This window comes from Schistocerca serialis, chromosome 4, assembly GCF_023864345.2.
Source record: "Schistocerca serialis cubense isolate TAMUIC-IGC-003099 chromosome 4, iqSchSeri2.2, whole genome shotgun sequence".
NCBI lineage: Eukaryota > Metazoa > Arthropoda > Insecta > Orthoptera > Acrididae > Schistocerca > Schistocerca serialis.
In genome coordinates, this window is record NC_064641.1 from 260,219,343 (window position 1) to 260,245,603 (window position 26,261).

Here is a 26,261-nt window from a genome sequence, read left to right on the forward strand (position 1 = left end):
GTTAATTTTTTCTACTCGTATTTTGCTTCCTTTTCCACAGTTCAGTACACCTTCTTCCTGTTTTCATGCTTGAGGTGTGTGCAGTTTTTGACGGGCCATCAACTGGGTAATCTTACGACTAAATCTCAAGGGGAGGGGGGGGGGGGGGGCAGTCATATCTCATGTTTATTTGAGATGTCAGGTGTTTGTACAATTTCACTGGTAATTTGTTCAGATTCAAATCTGTTGTACCCCACATACTGGATGATGGTTAATATCTGAAATCGGTAGATAACTAATGGGACAAATAAACATCTTAGGGTTAAAATACAATTTATTAAAAAAAACTGTTTTAATAACTGCCATTCCAATTCGTGTATCATATCCGTGACACTTTTCCCCTTATTTCGTGAAAATACACAACTTTTTTCGATGTCCTCCGTCAACCTATTTGATGCGGCTCACACTGCACAGCGTTACTCCTGAAGTCGGACAAGAGTAGTGTAAGCAGTCTCTCTAGTAGACCTGCTACGTTTTCTAAGTATTCTGCCAGTAAAACGCAGTCTTTGGTTTGCTTTCCTCATGTCATCATCTATATGATCGTTTCAATTTATTTGTAATTGTAATCTCTAAATAATTAGTTGAGTTTGCAGCCTTAAGATTTGTGTAATTTATTCTTTTTAGTGTTCATGTGGGTGATTTTCAACTTTTCACACCATACAGATATCTTGTCTAAACCGTTTTGCAATTGGTTTTGATTATCTGTTGACTTCACAAGACGTTAAATGACAGCAACATCTGCAAACAATTTAAGAGGGCTCCCTAGATAAGTCTGCTAAATCTTTTATGTAGATCAGGAAGACTTTTCCGTCAGTTACTACGAACTGTGACCTTTGTGATAGGAAATCACATTCCAGTCTCACAACTGAGACGATACCCCATATACATGCAGCTTAATTAGAAGTCGCTTGTGAGGAACGATGTCTAAAACCTGCTGGAAATCTAAAAATATGGAACGTCGATAGCACTCGCTCCTTCGTAAGAGTAAAGAGCTAGTTGGCTTTCACAAGAACGATATTTTCTGAATCCGTGCTGGCTATCTGTAATTCTTTAAAGTGATTCATAATGACCGAGCACAGTGTTTGTTCCAAAGTCCTACTGCAAATCTACGTTATTACCTAATGCGCCTCCTTTACGGTTTTTTTTTTTACACAGGAATTATTTATCAATTCGTTTCTCAATCTGCAGGACGACAAAATCAGTGTCTTGCTTTGCTTAAGTAAACTACAGAGGGCTTGCGCCCCACTTTAACGAAGAAGAGTTCTTTTCTACGACTCCTTGCCCTCAAAGACAAGGCGAAGTCCCTTTTGGTGGGTCTGATGGTCAAGACTTCCGTAATAAGGCGGCCTCATGATCAGTACCGTGACAGAGCTCCACGTATCATTAAAAGAGGCAAATTACGTAGTGCAAAATGTAACACTTGCCTTGGCCAGAGAAACAGAGAGAGTACTCCAGTAAACCGTGCCGAACAGAACAGGTGACAATAATATACTGCTTAAATAATGCAACCGTGGCTTGGCTATCAGTATAAATTTATATAGGCGAAGGAAGGTTTGTGTAGTCCACAGTGCACATGTAGAACTCTCAAAGAGAATAATTGTAAACCATCACTAAAGGTAACAAATTTAGTGACTTTGCTGCAACGTTCGCTGTGTATGGCACCTTGTTCTGGATAAACGCTGAGAAAAGGCATTTGAAGCCAAAACTAAACCAAGAACGCAGCCTACGTGAATCAACCTCCCCTTCATCCTAAAATTCGACGCACTATGAAGCCTAACCTCACCAGCAGCAAAAAAACTGTCTACTTAAGAAACAGAGAATTATAATCTGTGAAAATTATCAGGCAACAGTCAACGTAAATGAAAAGAGAAAGCCGAGTTTATATCGCACATGTAATGACGGCTTTTTCAGTCGAACTGCACTATTCAGAGTTGAATGGAACGAAAGTAATGCACTCAAATGCTTTGTCGATTAACTGAAATCAGACTGTTTCGTAGCAGAAATCTAACTTCAGAAATGATTATTCCACATACGGACGCATGACTGCAGAATCGGGTTACACGGCTGCAATACCGAGTGAAAGAAATATGATGCTTCCAGAAAATACCTGTATTTTCAGTGTCGAAACGATTGGCGCTAATTAATGGAAACCATTAAAACAGTGTCGAAATGGTCGAATGGAGATTAGTACAGCTTTCCATCGTGCACTGGTCGATGCGCCATTTCAATACGGCTGGCAGCAGATAACTTGTAAAAGAAGACTGAGTGACATTACGTTCATTAATAACTCTTCTCTAAATCCGCTGGCACTCTTTCAGAAAATTTTTAACAGGAGACGGAATGGGAGCAGTGGGGAGGAGGTAGAGTCGCCGTCTTGTAGCGTAATTGGGTTCGTCATACCCGGCGGCAGAGAACAACAGAGCGGAAGTAAGACGGTGTTTCTTTTCTTATGTTGTGAGAACAAACGTTAATAAGCGGACGGAATGACTCAACAACCACGTTTCTGTTCGAGAGCCACTCTCGACGTTTTGATAAAGTAAAACAACTTCCTTTGCTCCTTAAAATTTTCTTTGTCTTCTCCCTTGAATTCGTATTCATCTGTAATTCTTTAAATAGATTCATAATGACCGAGTACGGTGTTTGTTCGAAAGTCCTACTGCAAATCTACGTTATTACCTAATGCGCCTCCTTTACGGATTTTTTTTTTTTTTTTTTTTTTTTTTTTTACACAGGAATTATTTATCAATTCGTTTCTCAATCTGCAGGACGACAAAATCACTTATTGAAGACTCCTATACGCGTCTTCTTGGAACAACTCTCGTTAGGTTCAACACATCCCCTGTGTTGGAATCATGTAACATATTTCATAGCTCAGCTCGCAGGCCGCAGTCGTATCACAGAAACCATCATATTCGCCTTACGTGATTCCGAAAACCACCGAAAATTTAATTAGGATGTTGGAACAGGAATAGAAACTACGCTCTTTCAGAAAGCGATCAGAACTTTAAACTACAGGGCCACTATGGTCGGGTGCCCCTTTAAACATTCCAAAGACAGAGAGAGACGTTTCCTGAGAAAACTGGGGTATATTTCTTTTCTATAAAGAAAATGCAACTTCAGCTACAACCGAGCTTAAAATGGGTGAGGTACTGTTTGATTTCGTATCCTTGAGGAGGATTTTGTTTCTGCTGCCCCTGAGAGCAATCGAATGCTGCCACACAAGGAGCCACCGGTAGCTTTTCCCGGGTTATTTTAAATTGTTTAGGAAGGCGGATGGCTAAGACGAGCCTGCGCTACACGCCTACCTTCACATGCGAGAGGGAACGACGCGCACGTTTTTAGTGATGAAATTCACACCACTGCTTTATTCGGATCTACGAATATGTCGGGTGGTTATAGATAAAGTGCAGCTACCCGCAGAGGTCTAGTGTGGGCTGTAATTATCGTACGATAATATAAAAATGCAGTAAGTGAAACAGGCAAAAAGGAATACAAACGTCTCAAAAATGAGATCGACAGGAAGTGCAAAATGGCTAAGCAGGGATGGCTAGAGGACAAATGTAAGGATGTAGAGGCCTATCTCACTAGGGGTAAGATAGATACCGCCTACAGGAAAATTAAAGAGACCTTTGGAGATAAGAGAACGACTTGTATGAATATCAAGAGCTCAGACGGAAACCCAGTTCTAAGCAAAGAAGGGAAAGCAGAAAGGTGGAAGGAGTATATAGAGGGTCTATACAAGGGCGATGTACTTGAGGACAATATTATGGAAATGGAAGAGGATGTAGATGAAGATGAAATGGGAGATATGATACTGCGTGAAGAGTTTGACAGAGCACTGAAAGACCTGAGTCGAAACAAGGCCCCCGGAGTAGACAATATTCCATTGGAACTACTGACGGCCGTGGGAGAGCCAGTCCTGACAAAACTCTACCATCTGGTGAGCAAGATGTATGAAACAGGCGAAATTCCCTCAGACTTCAAGAAGAATATAATAATTCCAATCCCAAAGAAAGCAGGTGTTGACAGATGTGAAAATTACCGAACTATCAGCTTAATAAGTCACAGCTGCAAAATACTAACACGAATTCTTTACAGACGAATGGAAAAACTAGTAGAAGCCAACCTCGGGGAAGATCAGTTTGGATTCCGTAGAAACACTGGAACACGTGAGGCAATACCGACCTTACGACTTATCTTAGAAGAAAGATTAAGGAAAGGCAAACCTACGTTTCTAGCATTTGTAGACTTAGAGAAAGCTTTTGACAATGTTGACTGGAATACTCTCTTTCAAATTCTAAAGGTGGCAGGGGTAAAATACAGGGAGCGAAGGGCTATTTACAATTTGTACAGAAACCAGATGGCAGTTATAAGAGTCGAGGGACATGAAAGGGAAGCAGTGGTTGGGAAGGGAGTAAGACAGGGTTGTAGCCTCTCCCCGATGTTGTTCAATCTGTATATTGAGCAAGCAGTAAAGGAAACAAAAGAAAAATTCGGAGTAGGTATTAAAATTCATGGAGAAGAAATAAAAACTTTGAGGTTCGCCGATGACATTGTAATTCTGTCAGAGACAGCAAAGGACTTGGAAGAGCAGTTGAATGGAATGGACAGTGTCTTGAAAGGAGGATATAAGATGAACATCAACAAAAGCAAAACAAGGATAATGGAATGTAGTCTAATTAAGTCGGGTGATGCTGAGGGAATTAGATTAGGAAATGAGGCACTTAAAGTAGTAAAGGAGTTTTGCTATTTGGGGAGCAAAATAACTGATGATGGTCGAAGTAGAGAGGATATAAAATGTAGGCTGGCAATGGCAAGGAGAGCGTTTCTGAAGAAGAGAAATTTGTTAACATCCAGTATTGATTTAAGTGTCAGGAAGTCATTTCTGAAAGTATTCGTATGGAGTGTAGCCATGTATGGAAGTGAAACATGGACGATAAATAGTTTGGACAAGAAGAGAATAGAAGCTTTCGAAATGTGGTGCTACAGAAGAATGCTGAAGATTAGATGGGTAGATCACATAACTAATGAGGAAGTATTGAATAGGATTGGGGAGAAGAGAAGTTTGTGGCACAACTTGACCAGAAGAAGGGATCGGTTGGTGGGACATGTTCTGAGGCATCAAGGGATCACCAATTTAGTATTGGAGGGCAGCGTGGAGGGTAAAAATCGTAGAGGGAGACCAAGAGATGAATACACTAAGCAGATTCAGAAGGATGTAGGTTGCAGTAGGTACTGGGAGATGAAAAAGCTTGCACAGGATAGAGTAGCATGGAGAGCTGCATCAAACCAGTCTCAGGACTGAAGACCACAACAACAACAACAGTTAAACTACGTCGATATTCCAATATTCTAATGCGTGCAGTTTAACAGTACCCCAAACTCGGCAGTGCTGTGTATTCACGGCACCCTGTAGTGTAAAATGTACCTTGTCACTCCACTGCCTGGCCCCAAGTCATCAGCCTTGACTATGCCAGAAACTGAAGAGCAAATTCAGAAAATTGCTGCGAATCTTGAGGTTTCAGTTGCGTCTGGATCCTGTATGGGTGGTGTTGTTGTGGTCTTCAGTCCAGAGACTGGTTTGATGCAGCTCTCCATGCTACTCTATCCTGTGCAAGGTTCTTAATCTCCCAGTACCTTCTGTAACCTACATCCTTCTGAATTTGTTTAGTGTATTCATGTCTTAGTCTCCCTCTACGATTTTTACCCTCCATGTTGCCCTCCAATACTACATTGGTGATCCCTTGATGCATCAGAATGTGCCCTACCAAGCGATCCCTTCTTCTAGTTAACTTGTGCCACAAATTTCTGTTCTCTCAAATTCTAATTATACCTCCTCATTAGTTATGTGATCTACCCATCTAATCTTCAGCATTCTTCTGTAGCACCACATTTCGAAAGCTTCTATTCTCTTCTTGTCTAAACTATTTATCGTCCACACTTCACTTCCATACATGGCTACACTCCACACAAATACTTTCAGAAACGACCTCCTGACACTTAAATCTATACTCGATGTTAACAAATTTCTCTTCTTCAGAAACGCTTTCCTTGCCATTGCCAGTCTACATTTTATATCCTCTCTACTTCGAACACCATCAGTTATTTTAGTCCCCAAATAGCAAAACTCATTTACTACTTTAAGCGTCTCATTTCCTAATCTAATTCCCGCACATCACCCGATTTAATTCGGCTACATTCTATTATCCTCGTTTTGCTTTTGTTGATGTTCATCTTATATCCTCCTTTCAAGACACTATCCATTCCATTAAACTGCTCTTCCGAGTCCTTTGCTGTCTCTGACAGAATTACAATGTCATCGGCGAACCTCAAAGTTTTTATTTCTTCTCCATGGATTTTAATACCTACTCCGAATTTTTCTTTTGTTTTCTTTGCTGCTTGCTCAATATATAGATTGAATAACATTGGGGATAGGTTACACCCTGTCTCACTCCCTTCCCAACCACTGCTTCCCTTTCATGCCCTTCCACTCTTATAACTGCCATCTGGTTTCTGTACAAATTGTAAATAGCCTTCCGCTCCATGTATTTTACCCCTGCCACCTTTACAATTTGAACAGAGTATTTACGTCAACATTGTCGAAACCTTTCTCTAAGTCTACAAATGCTAGAAACGTAGTTTGCCTTTTCTTAATCCTTCTTCTAAGATAAGTCGTAAGGTTAGTATTGCCTCACGTGTTCCAACATTTCTACGGAATCCAAACTGATCTTCCCCGAGGTCGGCTTCTGCCAGTTTTTCCATTCGTCTGTGAAGAATTCGTGTTAGTATTTTGCGGCCGGGGCTTATTAAACTGATAGTTTGGTAATTTTCACATCTGTCAACACCTACTTTTTTGGGATTGGAATTATTATATTCTTCTTGAAGTCTGAGGGTATTTCGCCTGTCTGATACATCTTGCTCACTAGATGGTAGAGTTCTGTTAGGCGTGGCTCACCCAAGACTGTCAGTAGTTCTAATGGCATGTTGTCTACTCCCGGGGCCTTGTTTCGACTTACATCCTTGAGTGCTCTGTCAAACGCTTCACGCAGTATCATATCTCCCATTTCATCTTCATCTACATTCTCTTCGATTTCTGTAATATTGTCCTTAAGAGCATCGCCCTTGTATAGGCCCTCCTTCCACTTTTCTGCTTTCTCTTCTTTGCTTAGAACTGGGTTTCCAGCTGAGCTCTTGATATTCATGCAAGTGGTTCTCTTTTCTCCAAAGATCTCTTTAATTTTCCCGTAGGTAGGATCTATCTTACCCCTAGTGATATGCGCCTCTAGCCATCCCTGCTTAGCCATTTTGCACTTCCTGTCGATCTCAATTTTGAGACGTTTGTTTTCCTTTTTGCCTGCTTCATTTACTGCATTTTTATATTTTCTCCTTTCATCAATTAAATTCAATATATCTTCTGTTACCCAAGGATTTATATTTGCCCTCGTCTTTTTGCCTACTTGATCCTCCACTATCTGTCTCTCAAAGCTACCCATTCTTCTTCTACTGTATATCTTTCCCCCATTGTTGTCAATCGTTCCCTTATGCTCTCCCTGAAGCTCTCTACAACCCCAGGTTCTGTCAGTTTATCCAGGTCCCATCTCCTTAAATTCCCACCTTTTTGCAGTTTCTTCAGTTTTAGTCTACAGTTCATAACCAATAGATTGTGGACGAGTCCACATCTGCCCCTGGAAATGTCTTACAATTTAAAACCTGGTTCCTGAACCTCTGTCATACCATTATATAATCTGAGACATTGCAGTATCTCCAGGCTTCTTCCATGTATACAACCTTCTTTCATGATTCTTGAACCAAGTGTTAGCTATGATTAAGTTATGCTCTGTGTAAAATTCTACCAGGCGGCATCCTCTTTCATTCCTTACTCCCATTCCATATTCACCTACTACGTTTCCTTCTCTTCCTTTTCCTACTATCGAGTTCCAGTCACCCATGACTATTAAATTTTCGTCTCCCTTCACTATCTGAATAATTTTTTTATTTCATCATACATTTCATCAATCTCTTAGTCATCTGTCCATTGTATGGGTACCAGGGTAAAATAAATAGCGAAACTTTTGGTACTGCTGACATGGGATACACAATTTTCGTGACACTGCACGAGCACTATAGATCACTTTCCCGGGGCACGTGCTGCATGGTCAGTTACAGCAACAGTAACCTCATCAGCACCGCGATAGAACGTCTCTCCTTCCAGGTGCAACCCCAAGCTAACCCATGTTTAAATTTCATCATCATCATCTTTAAACCCTTTAATGACATCCGACCTCTCTTCAGACCTTCAGTCGGCGATACTTTTAATGCATCACTGTACTTGCTGCCGTTCGCACAAAACAGTTTCACTAACAGCGCTCGGCCTCTTCTCGATAGCCATGCCGTTCACTCACATTATGGCTTGTCAAATGACAGCGTGGATGTGAAACCGTCATACAAACGGTGCACAGCGCCAGATTTGCACCCGGTGGCCAAAATCGTAACTTTTTTCAGCGTTAATCGGTTTCCGAATTAACGCATTAGCATATGTACCAAGTTTCGCCGCCTTGCTATAATTACACCCCACACCCGCAATCCGTAAGTAGCTGAACTTTAGTTCTAACCAATCCGTATATTCCGAAAACCACCGTACAGCGCATGGCGGACGGAACTTCGTACTAATACTGGCGATTTTCTGTGTTACGGGGCTACGAAAATAATAATTGTTCGAATGCCTCGATACGCTCCACATCCTCCCTCAGCTTAGTCTTTTAGTCCTTACATGGGAATACAAAGGAAGCAGCAGAACTGCGGCTCAGCCTTCCCCTCGAACACAGGGTCTCTGAATGTTCCCAATAGCGTTTCGCAAGAACAGCATCTCTTTTTTTCCAAAATTTCCATTTACTTCCTGGAAGATTAAAACTATGTGCCTGACCAGGACGCGAACCTAGAACCTTGCCTTTCACGGGCCATGATCTTACCGACTTAGCTACCCGGGAACAATTAACTAACCGCGGATCCTAAGTCGTGCCTGGATGGCTCAGCTGTTATGAGCATTACCCGTAATAGGCAAGGTGCCGAGTTGGAGTCCCAGTGAGCATATCAGTGGTTCCCAACCTGGCGGTAATTACCTCCTGCAGGATAAAGTTACATTTTCTGAGGGTAAAAACAATAGGCTTCAACTTTGCTACGATCGCGAAAACAAAAAAACAAAAAAAATTAAAAATCATCATAATTTTGAAAGATTATAACGATGATTACAAGAGCTATCAAATATTACTTTTTTTCTCTCCTTCAAATAACAGCATTAACATATGGCCCAATGTGGTAGAGGTTATAACATCCTCACATAGTCTACTCATTACATGCTTTGTAGTCTGCATCCTGCATCTTCGATAGTAAAACTGACACATGCATATCACGTAAGCTTAAGTATCTCATCGACATGCCTTCTCCGACTTCTAGGTAGTTCCGAAATAGACCACAAAGAGACTCATTATTCACTTCACAACAATAAATGGACTAATCGACAGCACAGAACACTAGTAACAATTTAATCGCTACTACACTACTGTAGATTATTATTATTATTATTATTATTATTATTATTATTATTATCATCATCTTCACTTTCTCAGACGTTAAGTCTGGTTAAAAATGGAGTGACGCGGACCTTGATCAAGCGTCACTTCCTTTTAACTGTACGGTATGTGTTATATTGCATTTAGGAACTTTCGGGTAATTGAACATGTATCAATAATTACGGATTTCTGTAGTTGTATATATATGTTTGGATGTAGCTGTATTGCATTGATGTACTGGTGGATATTGTGTGGTATGACTCCTGTAGTTGCTAGTATAATTGGTATGATGTCAACTTTATCCTGATGCCACATGTCTTTGACTTCCTCAGCCAGTTGGATGTATTTTTCAATTTTTTCTCCTGTTTTCTTTTGTTTATTTGTTGTATTGGGTATGGATATTTCGATTAGTTGTGTTAATTTCTTCTTTTTATTGGTGAGTATGATGTCAGGTTTGTTATGTGGCGTTGTTTTATCTGTTATAATGGTTCTGTTCCAGTATAATTTGTATTCATCATTCTCCAGTACATTTTGTGGTGTATACTTGTATGTAGGAACGTGTTGTTTTAAAAGTTTATGTTGTAAGGCAAGCTGTTGATGTATTATTTTTGCGACATTGTCATGTCTTCTGGGGTATTCTGTATTTGCTATTATTGTACATCCGCTTGTGATGTAATCTACTGTTTCTATTTGTTGTTTACAAAGTCTGCATTTATCCGTTGTGGTATTGGGATCTTTAATAATATGCTTGCTGTAATACCTGGTGTTTATTGTTTGATCCTGTATTGCAATCATGAATCCTTCTGTCTCACTGTATATATTGCCTTTTCTTAGCCATGTGTTGGATGCGTCTTGATCGATGTGTGGCTGTGTTAGATGATACGGGTGCTTGCCATGAAGCGTTTTCTTTTTCCAATTTACTTTCTTCGTATCTGTTGATGTTATGTGATCTAAAGGGTTGTATAAGTGGTTATGAAATTGCAGTGGTGTAGCCGATGTATTTATATGAGTGATTGCCTTGTGTATTTTGCTAGTTTCTGCTCGTTCTATAAAGAATTTTCTTAAATTATCTACCTGTCCATAATGTAGGTTTTTTATGTCGATAAATCCCCTCTTCCTTCCTTTCTGCTTAATGTGAATCTTTCTGTTGCTGAATGTATGTGATGTATTCTATATTTGTGGCACTGTGATCGTGTAAGTGTATTGAGTGCTTCTAGGTCTGTGTTACTCCATTTCACCACTCCAAATGAGTAGGTCAATATTGGTATGGCATAAGTATTTATAGCTTTTGTCTTGTTTCTTGCTGTCAATTCTGTTTTCAGTATTTTTGTTAGTCTTTGTCTATATTTTTCTTTTAGTTCTTCTTTAATATTTGTATTATCTATTCCTATTTTTTGTCTGTATCCTAGATATTTATAGGCATCCGTTTTTTCCATCGCTTCTATGCAGTCGCTGTGGTTATCCAATATGTAATCTTCTTGTTTAGTGTGTTTTCCCTTGACTATGCTATTTTTCTTACATTTGTCTGTTCCAAAAGCCATATTTATATCATTGCTAAATACTTCTGTTATCTTTAGTAATTGGTTGAGTTGTTGATTTGTTGCTGCCAGTAGTTTTAGATCATCCATGTATAGCAAATGTGTGATTTTGTGTGGGTATGTTCCAGTAATATTGTATCCATAATTTGTATTATTTAGCATGTTGGATAGTGGGTTCAGAGCAAGGCAGAACCAGAAAGGACTTAATGAGTCTCCTTGGTATATTCCACGCTTAATCTGTATTGGCTGTGATGTGATATTATTTGAATTTGTTTGGATATTAAGTGTGGTTTTCCAATTTTTCATTACTATGTTTAGGAACTGTATCAATTTAGGATCTACTTTGTATATTTCCAATATTTGTAGTAACCATGAGTGGGGTACACTATCAAAAGCTTTTTGGTAATCAATGTATGCATAGTGTAGCGACCTTTGTTTAGTTTTAGCTTGATATGTCACCTCTGCATCTATTATCAGTTGCTCTTTACATCCTCGTGCTCCTTTGCAACAGCCTTTTTGTTCTTCATTTATAATTTTGTTCTGTGTTGTATGTGTCATTAATTTCTGTTTAATGACTGAAGTTAATATTTTGTATATTGTTGGTAGGCATGTTATGGGGCGATATTTAGCTGGGTTCGCTGTGTCTGCTTGATCCTTAGGTTTCAGATATGTTATTCCGTGTGTAAGTGTATCAGGGAATGTGTATGGGTCTGCAATGTAACTGTTAAATAATTTAGTTATATGTGAATGTGTTGAGGTGAACTTCTTTAACCAGAAATTTGCTATTTTATCATTTCCAGGGGCTTTCCAATTGTGAGTAGAATTAATTGCTTGGGTGACTTCATGTTGCAAAATTATCACTTCAGGCATTTGTGGTATCATCTTGTATGTGTCTGTTTCTGTTTGTATCCATCGTGCATGCCTGTTATGTTGTACCGGGTTTGACCATATGTTGCTCCAGAAGTGATCCATGTCTGTTATGTTTGGTGGATTGTCTATTTTAATGTGTGTGTTATCTATTGTCTGGTAAAATTTCTTTTGGTTTGTGTTGAATGTTTGGTTTTGTTTCCTTCTATTTTCACTTTTTTTTATCTTCTGAGTCGTTTGGCTAATGCTTGTAATTTCTGCTTCTTTTCGTCTAATTGCTCTGTCACTTCTTGTTGTGAGATTTTACCTAACCTTTTTCGTTTTTTTTTCCGAGATTTCATTTCTTATAAATTGTGTTAGCTGTCCGATGCCTTTTCTCAGTTTTTCTATTTTGATCTGTAGCCTGTGTTGCCATGCTGGTTTTGTGGGTTTCTTCTGTGTGTTGGTTGGTTCTGATCTCTGCCTATTGTGTATATTTAGTGTAGTGAGTGCTCCTATATAAACCAGTAGTTGTAACTCTTCCATAGTTGTGTTTTCATTTATTTTGTTGTGTATGATTGTGTCGATAGTTTTTACTGTCGTTTCGACTTGTGGGTTATTTGGTGGTCTATGCAAGAATGGTCTAATGTCTGTATTTGTGTCTTTGTATTCTACACTCCTGGAAATTGAAATAAGAACACCGTGAATTCCTTGTCCCAGGAAGGGGAAACTTTATTGACACATTCCTGGGGTCAGATACATCACATGATCACACTGACAGAACCACAGGCACATAGACACAGGCAACAGAGCATGCACAATGTCGGCACTAGTACAGTGTATATCCACCTTTCGCAGCAATGCAGGCTGCTATTCTCCCATGGAGACGATCGTAGAGATGCTGGATGTAGTCCTGTGGAACGGCTTGCCATGCCATTTCCACCTGGCGCCTCGGTTGGACCAGCGTTCGTGCTGGACGTGCAGACTGCGTGAGAAGACGCTTCATCCAGTCCCAAACATGCTCAATGGGGGACAGATCCGGAGATCTTGCTGGCCAGGGTAGTTGACTTACACCTTCTAGAGCACGTTGGGTGGCACGGGATACATGCGGACGTGCATTGTCCTGTTGGAACAGCAAGTTCCCTTGCCGGTCTAGGAATGGTAGAACGATGGGTTCGATGACGGTTTGGATGTACCGTGCACTATTCAGTGTCCCCTCGACGATCACCAGTGGTGTACGGCCAGTGTAGGAGATCGCTCCCCACACCATGATGCCGGGTGTTGGCCCTGTGTGCCTCGGTCGTATGCAGTCCTGATTGTGGCGCTCACCTGCACGGCGCCAAACACGCATACGACCATCATTGGCACCAAGGCAGAAGCGACTCTCATCGCTGAAGACGACACGTCTCCATTCGTCCCTCCATTCACGCCTGTCGCGACACCACTGGAGGCGGGCTGCACGATGTTGGGGCGTGAGCGGAAGACGGCCTAACGGTGTGCGGGACCGTAGCCCAGCTTCATGGAGACGGTTGCGAATGGTCCTCGCCGATACCCCAGGAGCAACAGTGTCCCTAATTTGCTGGGAAGTGGCGGTGCGGTCCCCTACGGCACTGCGTAGGATCCTACGGTCTTGGCGTGCATCCGTGCGTCGCTGCGGTCCGGTCCCAGGTCGACGGGCACGTGCACCTTCCGCCGACCACTGGCGACAACATCGATGTGCTGTGGAGACCTCACGCCCCACGTGTTGAGCAATTCGGCGGTACGTCCACCCGGCCTCCCGCATGCCCACTATACGCCCTCGCTCAAAGTCCGTCAACTGCACATACGGTTCACGTCCACGCTGTCGCGGCATGCTACCAGTGTTAAAGACTGCGATGGAGCTCCGTATGCCACGGCAAACTGGCTGACACTGACGGCGGCGGTGCACAAATGCTGCGCAGCTAGCGCCATTCGACGGCCAACACCGCGGTTCCTGGTGTGTCCGCTGTGCCGTGCGTGTGATCATTGCTTGTACAGCCCTCTCGCAGTGTCCGGAGCAAGTATGGTGGGTCTGACACACCGGTGTCAATGTGTTCTTTTTTCCATTTCCAGGAGTGTATATATGTTAGCTGAAATTTTTCTTCTATATCTAACATCTGTGTCACTTCGTGTTCTATTTGTGCTTGTTCTGGTGGCTGTCTTAAGATTTCGTTTTCCTCTGATTGTTTAATTGGTGCGTGTTGTTCTTTGTTTGTTTGCTCTGGGATGTTTGAGTCCATTACTGTATTTTCTTCTTCTTCTGATTGCACATTATTTTGTTCCAATATTTGTTGTACTTGTTGTTTGATGTTTTCTAATTCTGACTGGGGTATCCTGTTATTTTTTTATTATTACATGGATCTGATCAGCTAGTCGTTGTTCTGTTAAAAATTTTAATTCTGGGTATCTGGTAATAAATGTTGTGTATACTTGTAGTCTGTATCCAGTTGTGTTGGTTCCTAGGTTTGTTGCTTGGTAATAACAGAACATGAGGTGTCGATTAACTTCATCTGACCATCTCATCCTCTGTCTTTGTTTTCCTTCTAGGGTGGTTGCAGGAAGCATATCCTGCAAAACACCTCTATTTGGATTTAAATCATTTTCCAGTTGGCTAGCAGTGTCGTTACCATTGTGGGCGGGCATAGGGTTCAAGCGTCGTCCCCGACCATGACGGCGCTTGTCCGAGGCTTCTTTAGTTCTGTCCTGAACCAACTAATCACACTAAAAGGGGGGTTAGCCCTATTAGTGTAACAAGTGTCTACCCTCAATGAGGATAGTTAGCTTTCTGCTCCGAGAAGGGGTAGTAGATATTACTCCCGAAGCACAATGAATCGCTTCATCATTCTACACAAAAAGTGTGTCAGAAATGACCAGTACCAATTGTGTCACTGACTCACTAGCTTGTGGTTTAGTAATAAACACCTACATAAGCTAAAAATAACGTTTATGACATGTCATTTTTTTTTAAATGTGTTCAAAGAAAATTCTTTTTCTTTCTGAAGTTTAGTTGAGCGCTAATGTAGTTGGCTGGCGGACGCTGGAACGTGAGGAGGAGGTTGCGGACGGGGGGAGGGGGCGCCATGGGTATTACGTTGGTCTCTGAATGTTTGGCAGATACTGGCATACAGGTTTAAGCTGCCATGTAGTACACTCTCGTACAGAGTGAAGGATTTATTCTGAATGCCCCTTGACGGTATCCCCCACATTTTCGCATGGGATGTAGTAGCTATCTGTTACATTTCTACCTGTGCAACTCTCATTTTTTATAATTTTTTAACATATACTTTAGAAAAATTCCAACAAATACAAACGTTCAATTCGCCTTCCCTACTTAAAATTTTACGTATTCGTTCCATTTCACGTTGCTCGTTAGTGATACCACGAGACATTTAAATAATACAACGGCTGCTAAAAATTTGCTACTAATCTAGTAAAAACAAACTCTGTCCAGTGATCCTGGCGAGCCCAGCGGTAGTTATCGACCGCCGTCCCATCTTCCTTCGTAGCTGCGGTGTGGAGCGGCGTGCCCTCCGCACACCGCTATTTCGCCCTTTGTCAGTTTTTGGACCTGCAGCCATTATTTCTCATTCAAGCAGCTCTGTAGTCGGCATCACGAGGATGAGTGAACACCATTCCACTCATTCCAGCAAGGAAACATTCCCCGCAGTACCGGGAATCGAACTGAGGTCCTCCAAAAGGCAGTCAGCCGCGCTGACCATTCAGTTACAGTGCTGCATAGACATCAATGAGGTAGTTTGATGAGTGAAATGCTGCTTGTTCTCTACATCAAAAGAGAACCAAATTTGGTGTGCAGTTACCTTGTCGAAAATAAAGGGCGTTGCCGCGATGCTCGCATACTACCGGAGATGATGCAGACGGTCACATATTTCTGTTTAAGATAAGAAACTTTCGTTCCGAAACGATTGAACAACGTTAAGAAGCCAAACTCCGTAAATGGAATATCGTAACCTACGAAACGTTGTTTGTACACTGAAATAAACTGTTTCTTCATGCTCGTAATTGTTAGCACTGAACAGCAGCAAACCCGACCACTATGTAAGCGTACAAACTGAAGGGTAGGGCCGGCCTCTGTGGCCGAGCGGTTCTTGGCGATTCAGTCCGGAACCACGCGGTTACTACGGTCGTAGGTTCGGATCCTGGCCTCGGGCATGGATGTGTGTGATGTCCTTAGGTTAGTTAGGTTTACGTAGTTCTAAGTCTAGGGGACTGATGACCTCAGGTGTTAAGTCCCATAATGCTCAGAGCCATTTGAACCATTTTTTTTTTGAGGGGTAGGGCCATAATATTCTACGACAGGGCTTTGAAGGGAACCCCGTGAGTTCGAAGTCGCGAAAGGCCAATGATGTTTACGGCATCCGACGTGCCACATACTATCTACCATGCAACCCCAATATTGGCTGCTAATGGCAACAGGGGGTGGGACTGGGCAGCGTGAGGCTACGGAGCCCATCTGAACCGCTTAGTCGACGAGTGGTGATACCTGCATAATATAACAACATTGGCTGAAGTTGATATTTCGTCAGAAAAGAACCAAAGGAATTTCACAGAATTAGATAGAAGTGGCAGGTTAAATTATTAGCGCTTCCGCAAGAGGAGTCAGTGGAATGGTGGTGTCATATACGCTCGATTGTGCCGACACTGTACATGAGTAGTAAAGTGATGACGATATATGCTTAACAAGTGAAAGTGATATTGAAACACGAGTCGAGCAATGTAGTTCATCATCCTTGTCGGACAGGGAACCTCAAATCTCGTCTCCAGTGAAACGTAAAGGACAATCGTGTCCGAGGAGCGGGTACTACAAACACTTACGCATATGGAAGATCATTCGCAGCACAGAAAAAAAAACACCCTACACACACACACACACACACACACACACACACACACACACACACACACACACACACACACACATTTAAGTCCACAGAGATATGACCGTATAGTGCATAAGAAAAACTACGGATATTCAGCGAAGACAAGGAGCACTTATTACAAAAACTGCTGTTTGTGCGTTTCAAGAAGGCTCGATACAATTTACAGGATGGGCATGATAGTGACCAACTACTTTATGCATATCAAATTGTGTGCGACATAGATAACAGTGATTTCGAGGGAATTCGTAGATGGTTGCGTAACATCGAACAGTGTCATAGAATTCGAAGACTTACGATAACGAAATCTCGAAAAAAGCGTGGACTTGACGATGCACAGCAAATACCGGAATAGGCCCGAAAATGTGTGCATGAGATAAACTTATCCCATCGTTCGGTAAGGAATTTGTTTTCAACTCCGATCAATTGGGATTCGAAGAGGAAAGGCATATGAAAGAAACCCTGGAAATTAGAGATAACAAGAGAGTTGTATCGAGATCAACTAACATCAATGTCTTAAGGCATCGGTACGCATTTATGCAAACTGGATGGTAATTTTAAAGTTACGTACTACTTACGGTCCGAGAACTTAGAAGTGCTCTGCTCCCTGCGATCCTTTCTCGTGTGCGTAATCTTTCAGGGACAATAGGGAATATTTACGTCACAGCAAGCAAGAGTGGGGAAAGGGGGGCGTAAGAACTACAACTACAGTACGAGCACTGCTTTTGACCAACAGCTGGTCATAACTTGCTTTTGCTCGATCCCCGGTCTGCGTGTGAAAATAAAGCTCCTTATAGCAAACTATCCTTCCTGAAAAAGTGTGACGTTGCACTTCATATCACGCGGGACCACTAGACAAGTTCAGCCTCTGGAGTTTTTTTTGTTTTTTTTTTCCTTCTTCTTAAGTGCGTATAATGTCGCACTATCTGCAGCTACGCCTTAAAGGATAGCCAGTTTCACGATATTTTTCATACGGTGTTCACGGTGCAAGTTAATGGTTTGTTTTGAACATTTCTTGAAAGAAGGTTTCTATCGCCTTCCTGATGCACATGGTAAGTCATTAGCAGCTAACATTTTTGCTGTCATAATTGTTAACACTTTTATATGCTTCTTACTGAACATTAAACTTGCGACTTCGCTCACAAGGAGTTCTTTGTGAGCAACATCATACCTGCATAGAAGCTGGATAACGCCGCTTTGAACAACTACTATCAATTGAGCATCTTGTGGAATTTTTGTATGTAATAAGTAAACCTACTGCAAAAATTAAATACTTTTTATCTTAGCCAACTTGTAATCTCCCCACGGAAAATTACCCTCTACCACGCAATAATTAATAATGGTCAACCAAATCATCCACATGTATTTACGTTTGAAAAGTATCTGATCAGATTTTCTAGTAATATATGCGCCGACAGCTCGTCGACGCCAAGGTATTTTTCTAGTACGTTTATTCTTTGGAACAACAGAGGTACAGAAATGTATGCTCCATGGTTATTATAGAGAGAGAGAGGAACAGCTTCGGAAGTATCGGTTGGAAGATTGTCGGATTGCTAAAGGAGATTTATTTACTCTTCTTCGCGCTAAAGCGAGCTAGGAAAGTTTGTGCCGCTAGCGTGATAGATAAAGAGAAAGGAAAACCTGTAAAAGAAAATTACATGAGACTTGGAACCAACAGAAAACGGAACATGTACGGAAATGGATTCAATATACAATTTTCCTCAGAAATAAGGTTTGTGACCATTTTATTCTAGAGTGAATGACGAATGAGTTCTCTGTCTGAACCATTGATGATTGTCTGGGCCCTGTAATTAATTGGGAAGTTTCAGCTGTGACGAAGAGAGCCTGCAATCTCTGAGTTTTTTGAAATCGTCCAAAAAGGCTTCGTCCACATCTGAAATTGTAGATCTGTCGTAAACTGAACGAATTGTTCAAACGATCGATTTTCCCAACTGAATGCAGCGCTTAATAATAATAACAAATGTAAAGATCTTTTCTAGCAAGCCAGCCGCTGAATATTAAGACGAAGGGCTCCACCAGAGATTCTACTAGGCTGATTTCACGTAAATAATATATTTAAACTGTACACAGATAAAGGACAGAGAGAGAGAGAGAGAGAGAGAGAGAGAGAGAGAGAGAGAGAGAGAGAGAGAATCCTCCATTAGCATAATTGTTTCTCTGTCTTTTCACGGATCAGCCTAACTAGAAAACACGAAGGCCTGACTTTATTGTACCGATTTATGTGTGAGAGGGAAAGAGCGATAAAGGCGACAGATACACTTCTGTACAGACTAAACATTACACCAAGTTAGTGGCAAGCGGCATTCACATAGACTTTCATCATTTACAAAAGCAGAGTAGAATTCATTATAAACTGACCAACTGTAAATCACAAATTTTCTCAAATTTTTTTGCAGCCTTCGGAATTGTTTCCGCATCAAATTCCCATACCTCAAACTGGGACATTTAACGTTCACCACCATCCCTGAAGTCTGTATGATCGTCATATTCGCCATCATAATCGTCATGAAAAAATTCAGCAGTTGATCTGTCGGAATAAGAACTTTCCAGTATCCGTCGGCAGAATTCCAATCGCGCAGTCTACTGTTCCCGGGTTAACGGTGTGGCATCCAGCAACTGTTAACTTCCCGACATTAAGATTCTCGCGGAAGAACGTAAGTACGCTGTCGCAGCTAATCCTAGAAGACGGCGACTGTGCCAGTAGGTGCAACGAGCATACTCTTAAACCCTTCTTCCAACACGGAACACTTTTTCTAGGCATTTTTATTTTCACCCTTGAATTCATTGAAACGGTAAAAGGCCCTCCATGTTCGTGACAGCAGAACTGGCAAAATCCAATCGTTTTGTCCCACATGGCAAAAGCAAGACGTCGAAATGAAATGTTCCGAGGTAAGTTTGATTGCTTACGATTGAATAAAGCTCTACACATGTTGAAGCTTAAAATTTTCCAAACTTTCAGAGAGGTATTGCTGGGCTGACTTGAATTGTAAGTGAATTTACGCAGTAGAGAGACGGTATCGATTAGTCTCTTGCAGAATGCACGCGTCACACGGTGCAGATACTGCAGCGGCGGCAAGCGGAAGTCTCAAAGGTTCGACACCGAAGGCACAACTTGGGTCCCATAGCCCAAAGAGATGCGTGATTAACGTAAAGGGCTAGCTTTCAAGTTTCATATCCCAATCCAGCCTGTCAAATTGAGTTCTTCAAACTTTAACTCCCATACTTCCTTCGAAGAGGCCCCGATGGATTTCCTTTACTATCATTATCCAACTGAACTAGTAGTTATATATTCATTCCCATGCCTATCCATGTAAGTCTATCAAACCTTCAACTATGTTTTCAAAAAAATTGCTTTGAGCACTATGGGACTTAACTTCTGAGGTCATCAGTCCCCTAACTAACCTAAGGACATCACACACGCCCATGCCCGAGGCAGGATTCGAACCTGCGACCGTAGCGGTCGCGCAGTTCCAGACTGTAGCGCCTAGAACCGCTCGGCCACCCCGGCCGGCCTATGGTTTTCAGTATGAATACACGACGTGATGTGCGCTCAGCTATTCTCTCTTCGATTAATTATGCTTCCTATTAGGTTTTTTTCCCGTCTATTCGTTGCAGGATATCTTCTTGTCTCGTCTATCATTCCATCAGATCTTCAACAGTCTCCAGTAACACTGTGTGTCAAGGACAACAAATCGTTTAATTTCTGGCACCAATTCGTATGGCCGCGTTGGAAGCCTGTGGATTCCTAGAAAGGCCAATTTTACGCTCCTTTGCAGTCTCCTTGCAGTTGTTGGATCTCTGTACTTCACGCTTTATGCGATGTCGTTTCACTTGGATTACCGTTTCCCGACGGTTTCGTTGTACACACACAGTGTTCCACCCTTGACTGTCCTGAGTATCTACATCTATAGCTTCACGTTTCCTCTGCAAACCACTGAAGTGCATAGCAAAGGGCCCTCCAATTTAACCACCCATTACTTTCTTCCTGTGGCACTCGCATTTGGGGTGCGGGAAGAACGACTACTTGAATGCCTCGTAAACACTGTAATTAGTCGAATACTGTGTTCGCAGTTCCTGCAAGAACGATCGATAGGTGTTGCAATATTTAAGTGAACATACTACGGTGGGAAACTTTGCAAATACGCTTTCGCGAGTTAGATGATGATCGTCTTCAAGCGTGTGCCAGTTCTGCGTTTTCAAAAGGTCCGTGACGCTAGCCCCAACTGGCACAAACTAAACTTTGACCACTCACGTTGCCCGTAGCCGCATATGACCAGTACGTCCTGTTGGTCCTATCAGGTTTGGGCCCCTTACGTTGAAGACATATTCTACGATGTGTCGCACTGAGTGTTTTGTAAGCAATCTCCTTTCTAGACCTATGCATCACTGAATTTCGTTTTCCTACAAACTGTTGCAACCGATTATTTGTTGACTAATGAGTTCCTGCGTTATGTGAAGTGCACTGTTTTACATTTCTGACCAATGAAAGCAAGTTGCCAATCTCCGCACCACTTTCAAGCTCTGACAATTTTTGTCTAGCTTTATTCAGACAGCACTCTATTATAGAAAAATGCATCATCTGTAAAAAGTCATCAGGTTACTACTAATACTGTCTGCTATATCATTAATACACTACATTAACAATAAGAATATAAAAATATCTCCATTAGGCAGTTCTAAAGTTTCTTCTACATCTGTCGATCACCCCCATCGAAGATAACACGCTGCATCCTCTCTACTAACAAATGATCTGGCTATTCACAAATTTCGTTTTGTATCTCGTATTGTCATAATATCTATACTAATAATAAAACTGTAAAGCCGTCGTGTTTGACTGTTTGAACGAGCTAATCTCGAACACTACTACATGAATTTTCATGGGGTTTGTCGCAGGGGACATGACCGTAGCTTCGGACCATATGGGCTTTATTTCACTTAAAAAACACGGAAAAGTAAGATCTTAATTTGAAGTTCTATCTAAAATAGTCCGCTCAGTTTAGTAGTTGGCGTGTTTAATTACGGCCTAGTACACCAAAGAAATAATAGGTGGCGCTGTTAGTATCGTAGTACACCAAAGAACCAATTGAAGGCGCTATTAGTTTTTGTAACTCCGTAACGGAATATTTTCTGAAGTTTACATCAGTGACAGAATTGAGCGATACAGTCTTACTTTTGCGAATACAAACTAACATTAAATTTACTTGGCTAGAATATAGGGATTTACTGATTTCGCTCTGTGTATTAAGAACTTAACGATACTGCTTTGCTTCTTCTTTCGAAAAGCATTTATTTATATTCTTTGGTAGGAGAAAGGAATTTATTACGTTTGCATTTGATTTGGTTGCCCAATCATTACATTTTGATTTCGTTTTCTTTACGAATGAAAATGCCTAGGAAACGGTCGAGTCTTTCTAAATACACAAGGGCTAAAAGACTTGAGGACAAAGCGCTCTCAAGAATCCAATGAAGGTCGTGAGGCGAGGTTTGCTGCGGCTCGAGAACATCACGCTTTAACTTAGTCTTTGCTTTAACTTACTCTTTGGAAACTCCTTCCAAAAGCGACGCACAACGTAACTATAGTCGAGAGCGTCATTAATTATCTCGCTCTTCAGAACCTTCAGTCACAGAGGCTTAAAGTTACTTCTCTCCAGCGTATCAAACAAGCGGAAATTTTTAAGGTAAGTGGCACAGGCGAGCGAGTTTTTATAAACCGAATACCACTTATTCCTAATAATTTACTATTTCGCTTTACACGTGCACAGTTCCCGGTGAGCTGTTTGCCATAACATAGCAAAAGCCCAGACGCTGCGTGTTATTGGCGTGGAACTTACTTAAACAAACAAACTCTTCATGTCTCCAATCATATTACGTCTTATGTTTTTGTACAAAGAAGCTTTGTAACTCAAAAATAAATTCCGTGTTTGTGTAGTCTTGGACACAGCTATAAATAAATACCAGACAACGTCGGGTTTCTCGACTAGTTCTCAAAAAAATGGTTCAAATGGCTCTGAGCACTATGGGACTCAACTGCTGTGGTCATAAGTCCCCTAGAACTTAGAACTACTTAAACCTAACTAACCTAAGGACAGCACACAACACCCAGCCATCACGAGGCAGAGAAAATCCCTGACCCCGCCGGGAATCGAACCCGGGAACCCGGGCGTGGGAAGCGAGAACGCTACCGCACGACCACGAGATGCGGGCGACTAGTTCTCAATAAGAGTTGATGTGGCACAGAGTCAAATGAGTTTCGGAAAGAAATAATTAATACATGCATCGCTCTTGATCCATGGCTTTCATGATAACATGTGAAAGACGTGTCAGTCGGATTTGGTGTGACCTTTGGTTTCGGAACCTATGCTGGTCATCAGTACGATCACACATAAGCGCTAATGCTAATATCACATGGTTAGAACTAGATATATACAATTCCAGGGCATCATTATGACAGCCAATGCAGTGCTAAGGGAGTCGTCTGCAACAGTCGGAATCATAGTCAGCTACACTTGGATTAAAATAACTTCCGTGACTGACGTTTCAGCGAGTCGAATGGGAGGAGTAAGCCGCCTGCCAATCGTTATTTTCGAGCAGCAGGTCTTTGCAGTGTTGCCTGTTTTGTGAACACATACAGAGCCTTGTCAAGTGTGACCGGTTACATGCCGGCAACAATGCTCCCTGCCACTGCAATCTGTTTGTGACAAAATCATATTATTCGAGGTGTAATACGTCCTTACGAAAAACTGTAGCCTTGCTGTATGCGGAGAATTTTTATAGCTGTTTATGAGTACGTAGTAGTGGATTCACATAGATAACACGACATACGAGATGGTCCGACTGGTGTTTAAGTGGGTTAAGATCCTGAGATATACTCGGGCTGGGGAAGTATTTTGACATGAATATAGCTTTTCTGCATTCACTTGCTTTGTCTTGATGGCAGGTAGCCTCCTATCCAGAAAAGCACAATCTATCTCCAAAGGAGGATTCGTGATACAATCGAACAAGAATGTCGGCCACGTGCTTAAAGGCCCTTGAGAATCTTTCATTACTATTTCTTTTTCAACATTTCTCGATAACGAGCCGATGTCAATTCGATCTACAGAACATAAAACTTAGTTTATGAGAGTAGGCTACCGGTTGGAAAGCAGGACTTACCAATTTCTTGTTCAATTCTGTCAATATGAAAACTGTTCTTCACAACAGTTTTGCTAAACTGTGAAAGATACTTCTCCATCACGGATGAAAGCGAAAAGTTTGAAAACTTCAGTGTTTTGGCAATACTGCCCTTTTTGAACCAAATATGAAAAAACTGATACATACCTAATTCACCAACGTGCATAACGTGAAATACATGGTCCAATCACATTAATGTGACCACCACCTATGTTCTTCGACCACAATGTGCAATAACCGCTCACAGACAGCAGGTGGCAGCACTAGCGTGTGTGTGTGTGTGTGTGTGTGTGTGTGTGTGTGTGTGTGTGTGTACGCGCGCGACGACAACAACGCCGAAAACAGTACAGTTGTTGTAATGCGAAAACAGAGCGATTTATGTGACGTCCAAAAGGCGTGATAATTACCGATCGTGCCAAGGGTTGAAGCATTTCCATAACACTCTAAATTTTTGAACTGTTCGCGTGCCGCCGTGGTTGAAGTATACCGTGTATGGCAAAATGCTGCTATCCAAAACCGGCACTGAGACAACTGTGGTGCACCAAGGGCAACAGATGAGATGGCTGAACGACGGCTGCAGAGATGTGTACGGGCGAATAGACGTGCGTCTGTTGAGGAACCAACCGACGCCTGAAGCAAGAGGGAGCTATCAACGGTGTCTCCTCAGTGACCTTCAAGCGAATCTGAAAGCAAATACCTTGCGACCGAGAGGGAGCGTTGTGGTCTGGGGAATCTTTTCGTGGCATTCCCTAGGTGATCTCGGCATTCTGAAGGCACAATAGATCAACACAAGTATCTATCCTTAGGACCATGTCCACCCTTACATGCAATTTGTTTTTCCTCGGCACGGCGGCATCTTCATCAGGGCAATGCAACGTGTCAACAGCTCGCAGTGTATGTGTGTGTTTCGTAGAGCACCAGGATGAGTTTACCATACCTCCCTGGCCACCACACTCCACTGATTTAAATCGAAACGAGAATGTGTGTAACCACCCCGTTCAGGCTGTTTGCGCCATGGATCCTCAACTGAGAAACCTAGCGTACCTGGCCACGGCAGTGAAGTAGGCATCGCTGTCGGTGTCGGTATCTACCAGAAACTGAGGCTCTTCCTGCACGTCTCGTGCTGCAAAAGATAGTTATTCAGGCTTTTGATAGATGGTCGCAAAGGTGACGGGACAGTATGTCATGAGCTATAAGTTGCAAAAAATGGCTCTGAGCACTATGGGACTTAACAGCTGTGGTCATCAGTCCCCTAGAACTTAGAACTACTTAAACCTAACTAACCTAAGGACATCACACACATCCATGCCCGAGGCAGGATTCGAACCTGCGACCGTAGCAGTCGCGCGGTTCCCGACTGAGCGCCTAGAACCGCGAGACCACCGCGGCCGGCTACAAGTTGCAGAATCAAACCCAAAAGAAGCCTACAATAATGACATAATTTACGCAATAAAGGCCTTCGGTGTCAACAGCCAGGACCCATACATACCTGCCTAGAAGCATAGAATGAAGCAAATCTGCAACGTCAAATTCGAGGATCTGAAAAACTTACCTGCCCATGAATGTTGGAGCTGACGAAGACTGCGATGGGATCGGGCCATGGGATGCTGACGTACTGGTTCCACCAGCGTTGCATCACGATGCTCACATAGAACCCCAGCACGAACGACAGTGGGATCAGGTCGTTGAAAGTTTCGCAATACTGCGTTATGTTCTCGAAAATTCTGTAAAGTTAACAAAGTACGTTATGAACTGGAAATAATCGTATAAGTACACAGCCTATAATATATGGAATAAATATGCTAAAACAAAGAACAAATGGATGGACTAGGCATAATATAAAGTCATTTTTTAGGGGGCAACCGGGCAAAAGAAGAAACCTCTTAGTGATTCGGCTTCACAAAAAAGCCAGCAAATGAAAAGTTAGAAGTCAAGTCCTGGAAATACCGCTCATTCACTCTAAATATAAATCAGAATAATGTACATACCTTATAAATGGTTAGATTGGAGCTTCAGGGGCAAAATCCAGATGGCAGCCCATAGGTAAAAGATCAAAAATCTCTCAGCAATGTATGCCACAAAGAGCATGATAAATGAGTAATAGAATTAAAGGACTTTTGTCATATACCATGAGACGCAAATAAAACTTTTTAATTGCAAGACTA

General features: G+C 41.9%; 1 protein-coding gene across 2 annotated transcripts in view; it reads right to left on the bottom strand.

Annotated features, from left to right (window-relative positions):
- Window positions 1-26,261, bottom strand: part of LOC126473752 (bestrophin-2-like) — a 476,054-nt gene that overhangs the window by 49,521 nt on the left and 400,272 nt on the right. For both annotated transcript variants that reach the window (XM_050101007.1, XM_050101006.1), the window contains exon 3: window positions 25,649-25,820. In XM_050101007.1, the coding sequence (XP_049956964.1) occupies window positions 25,649-25,820 (172 nt within the window). The remainder of the gene's footprint in view (window positions 1-25,648; window positions 25,821-26,261) is intronic.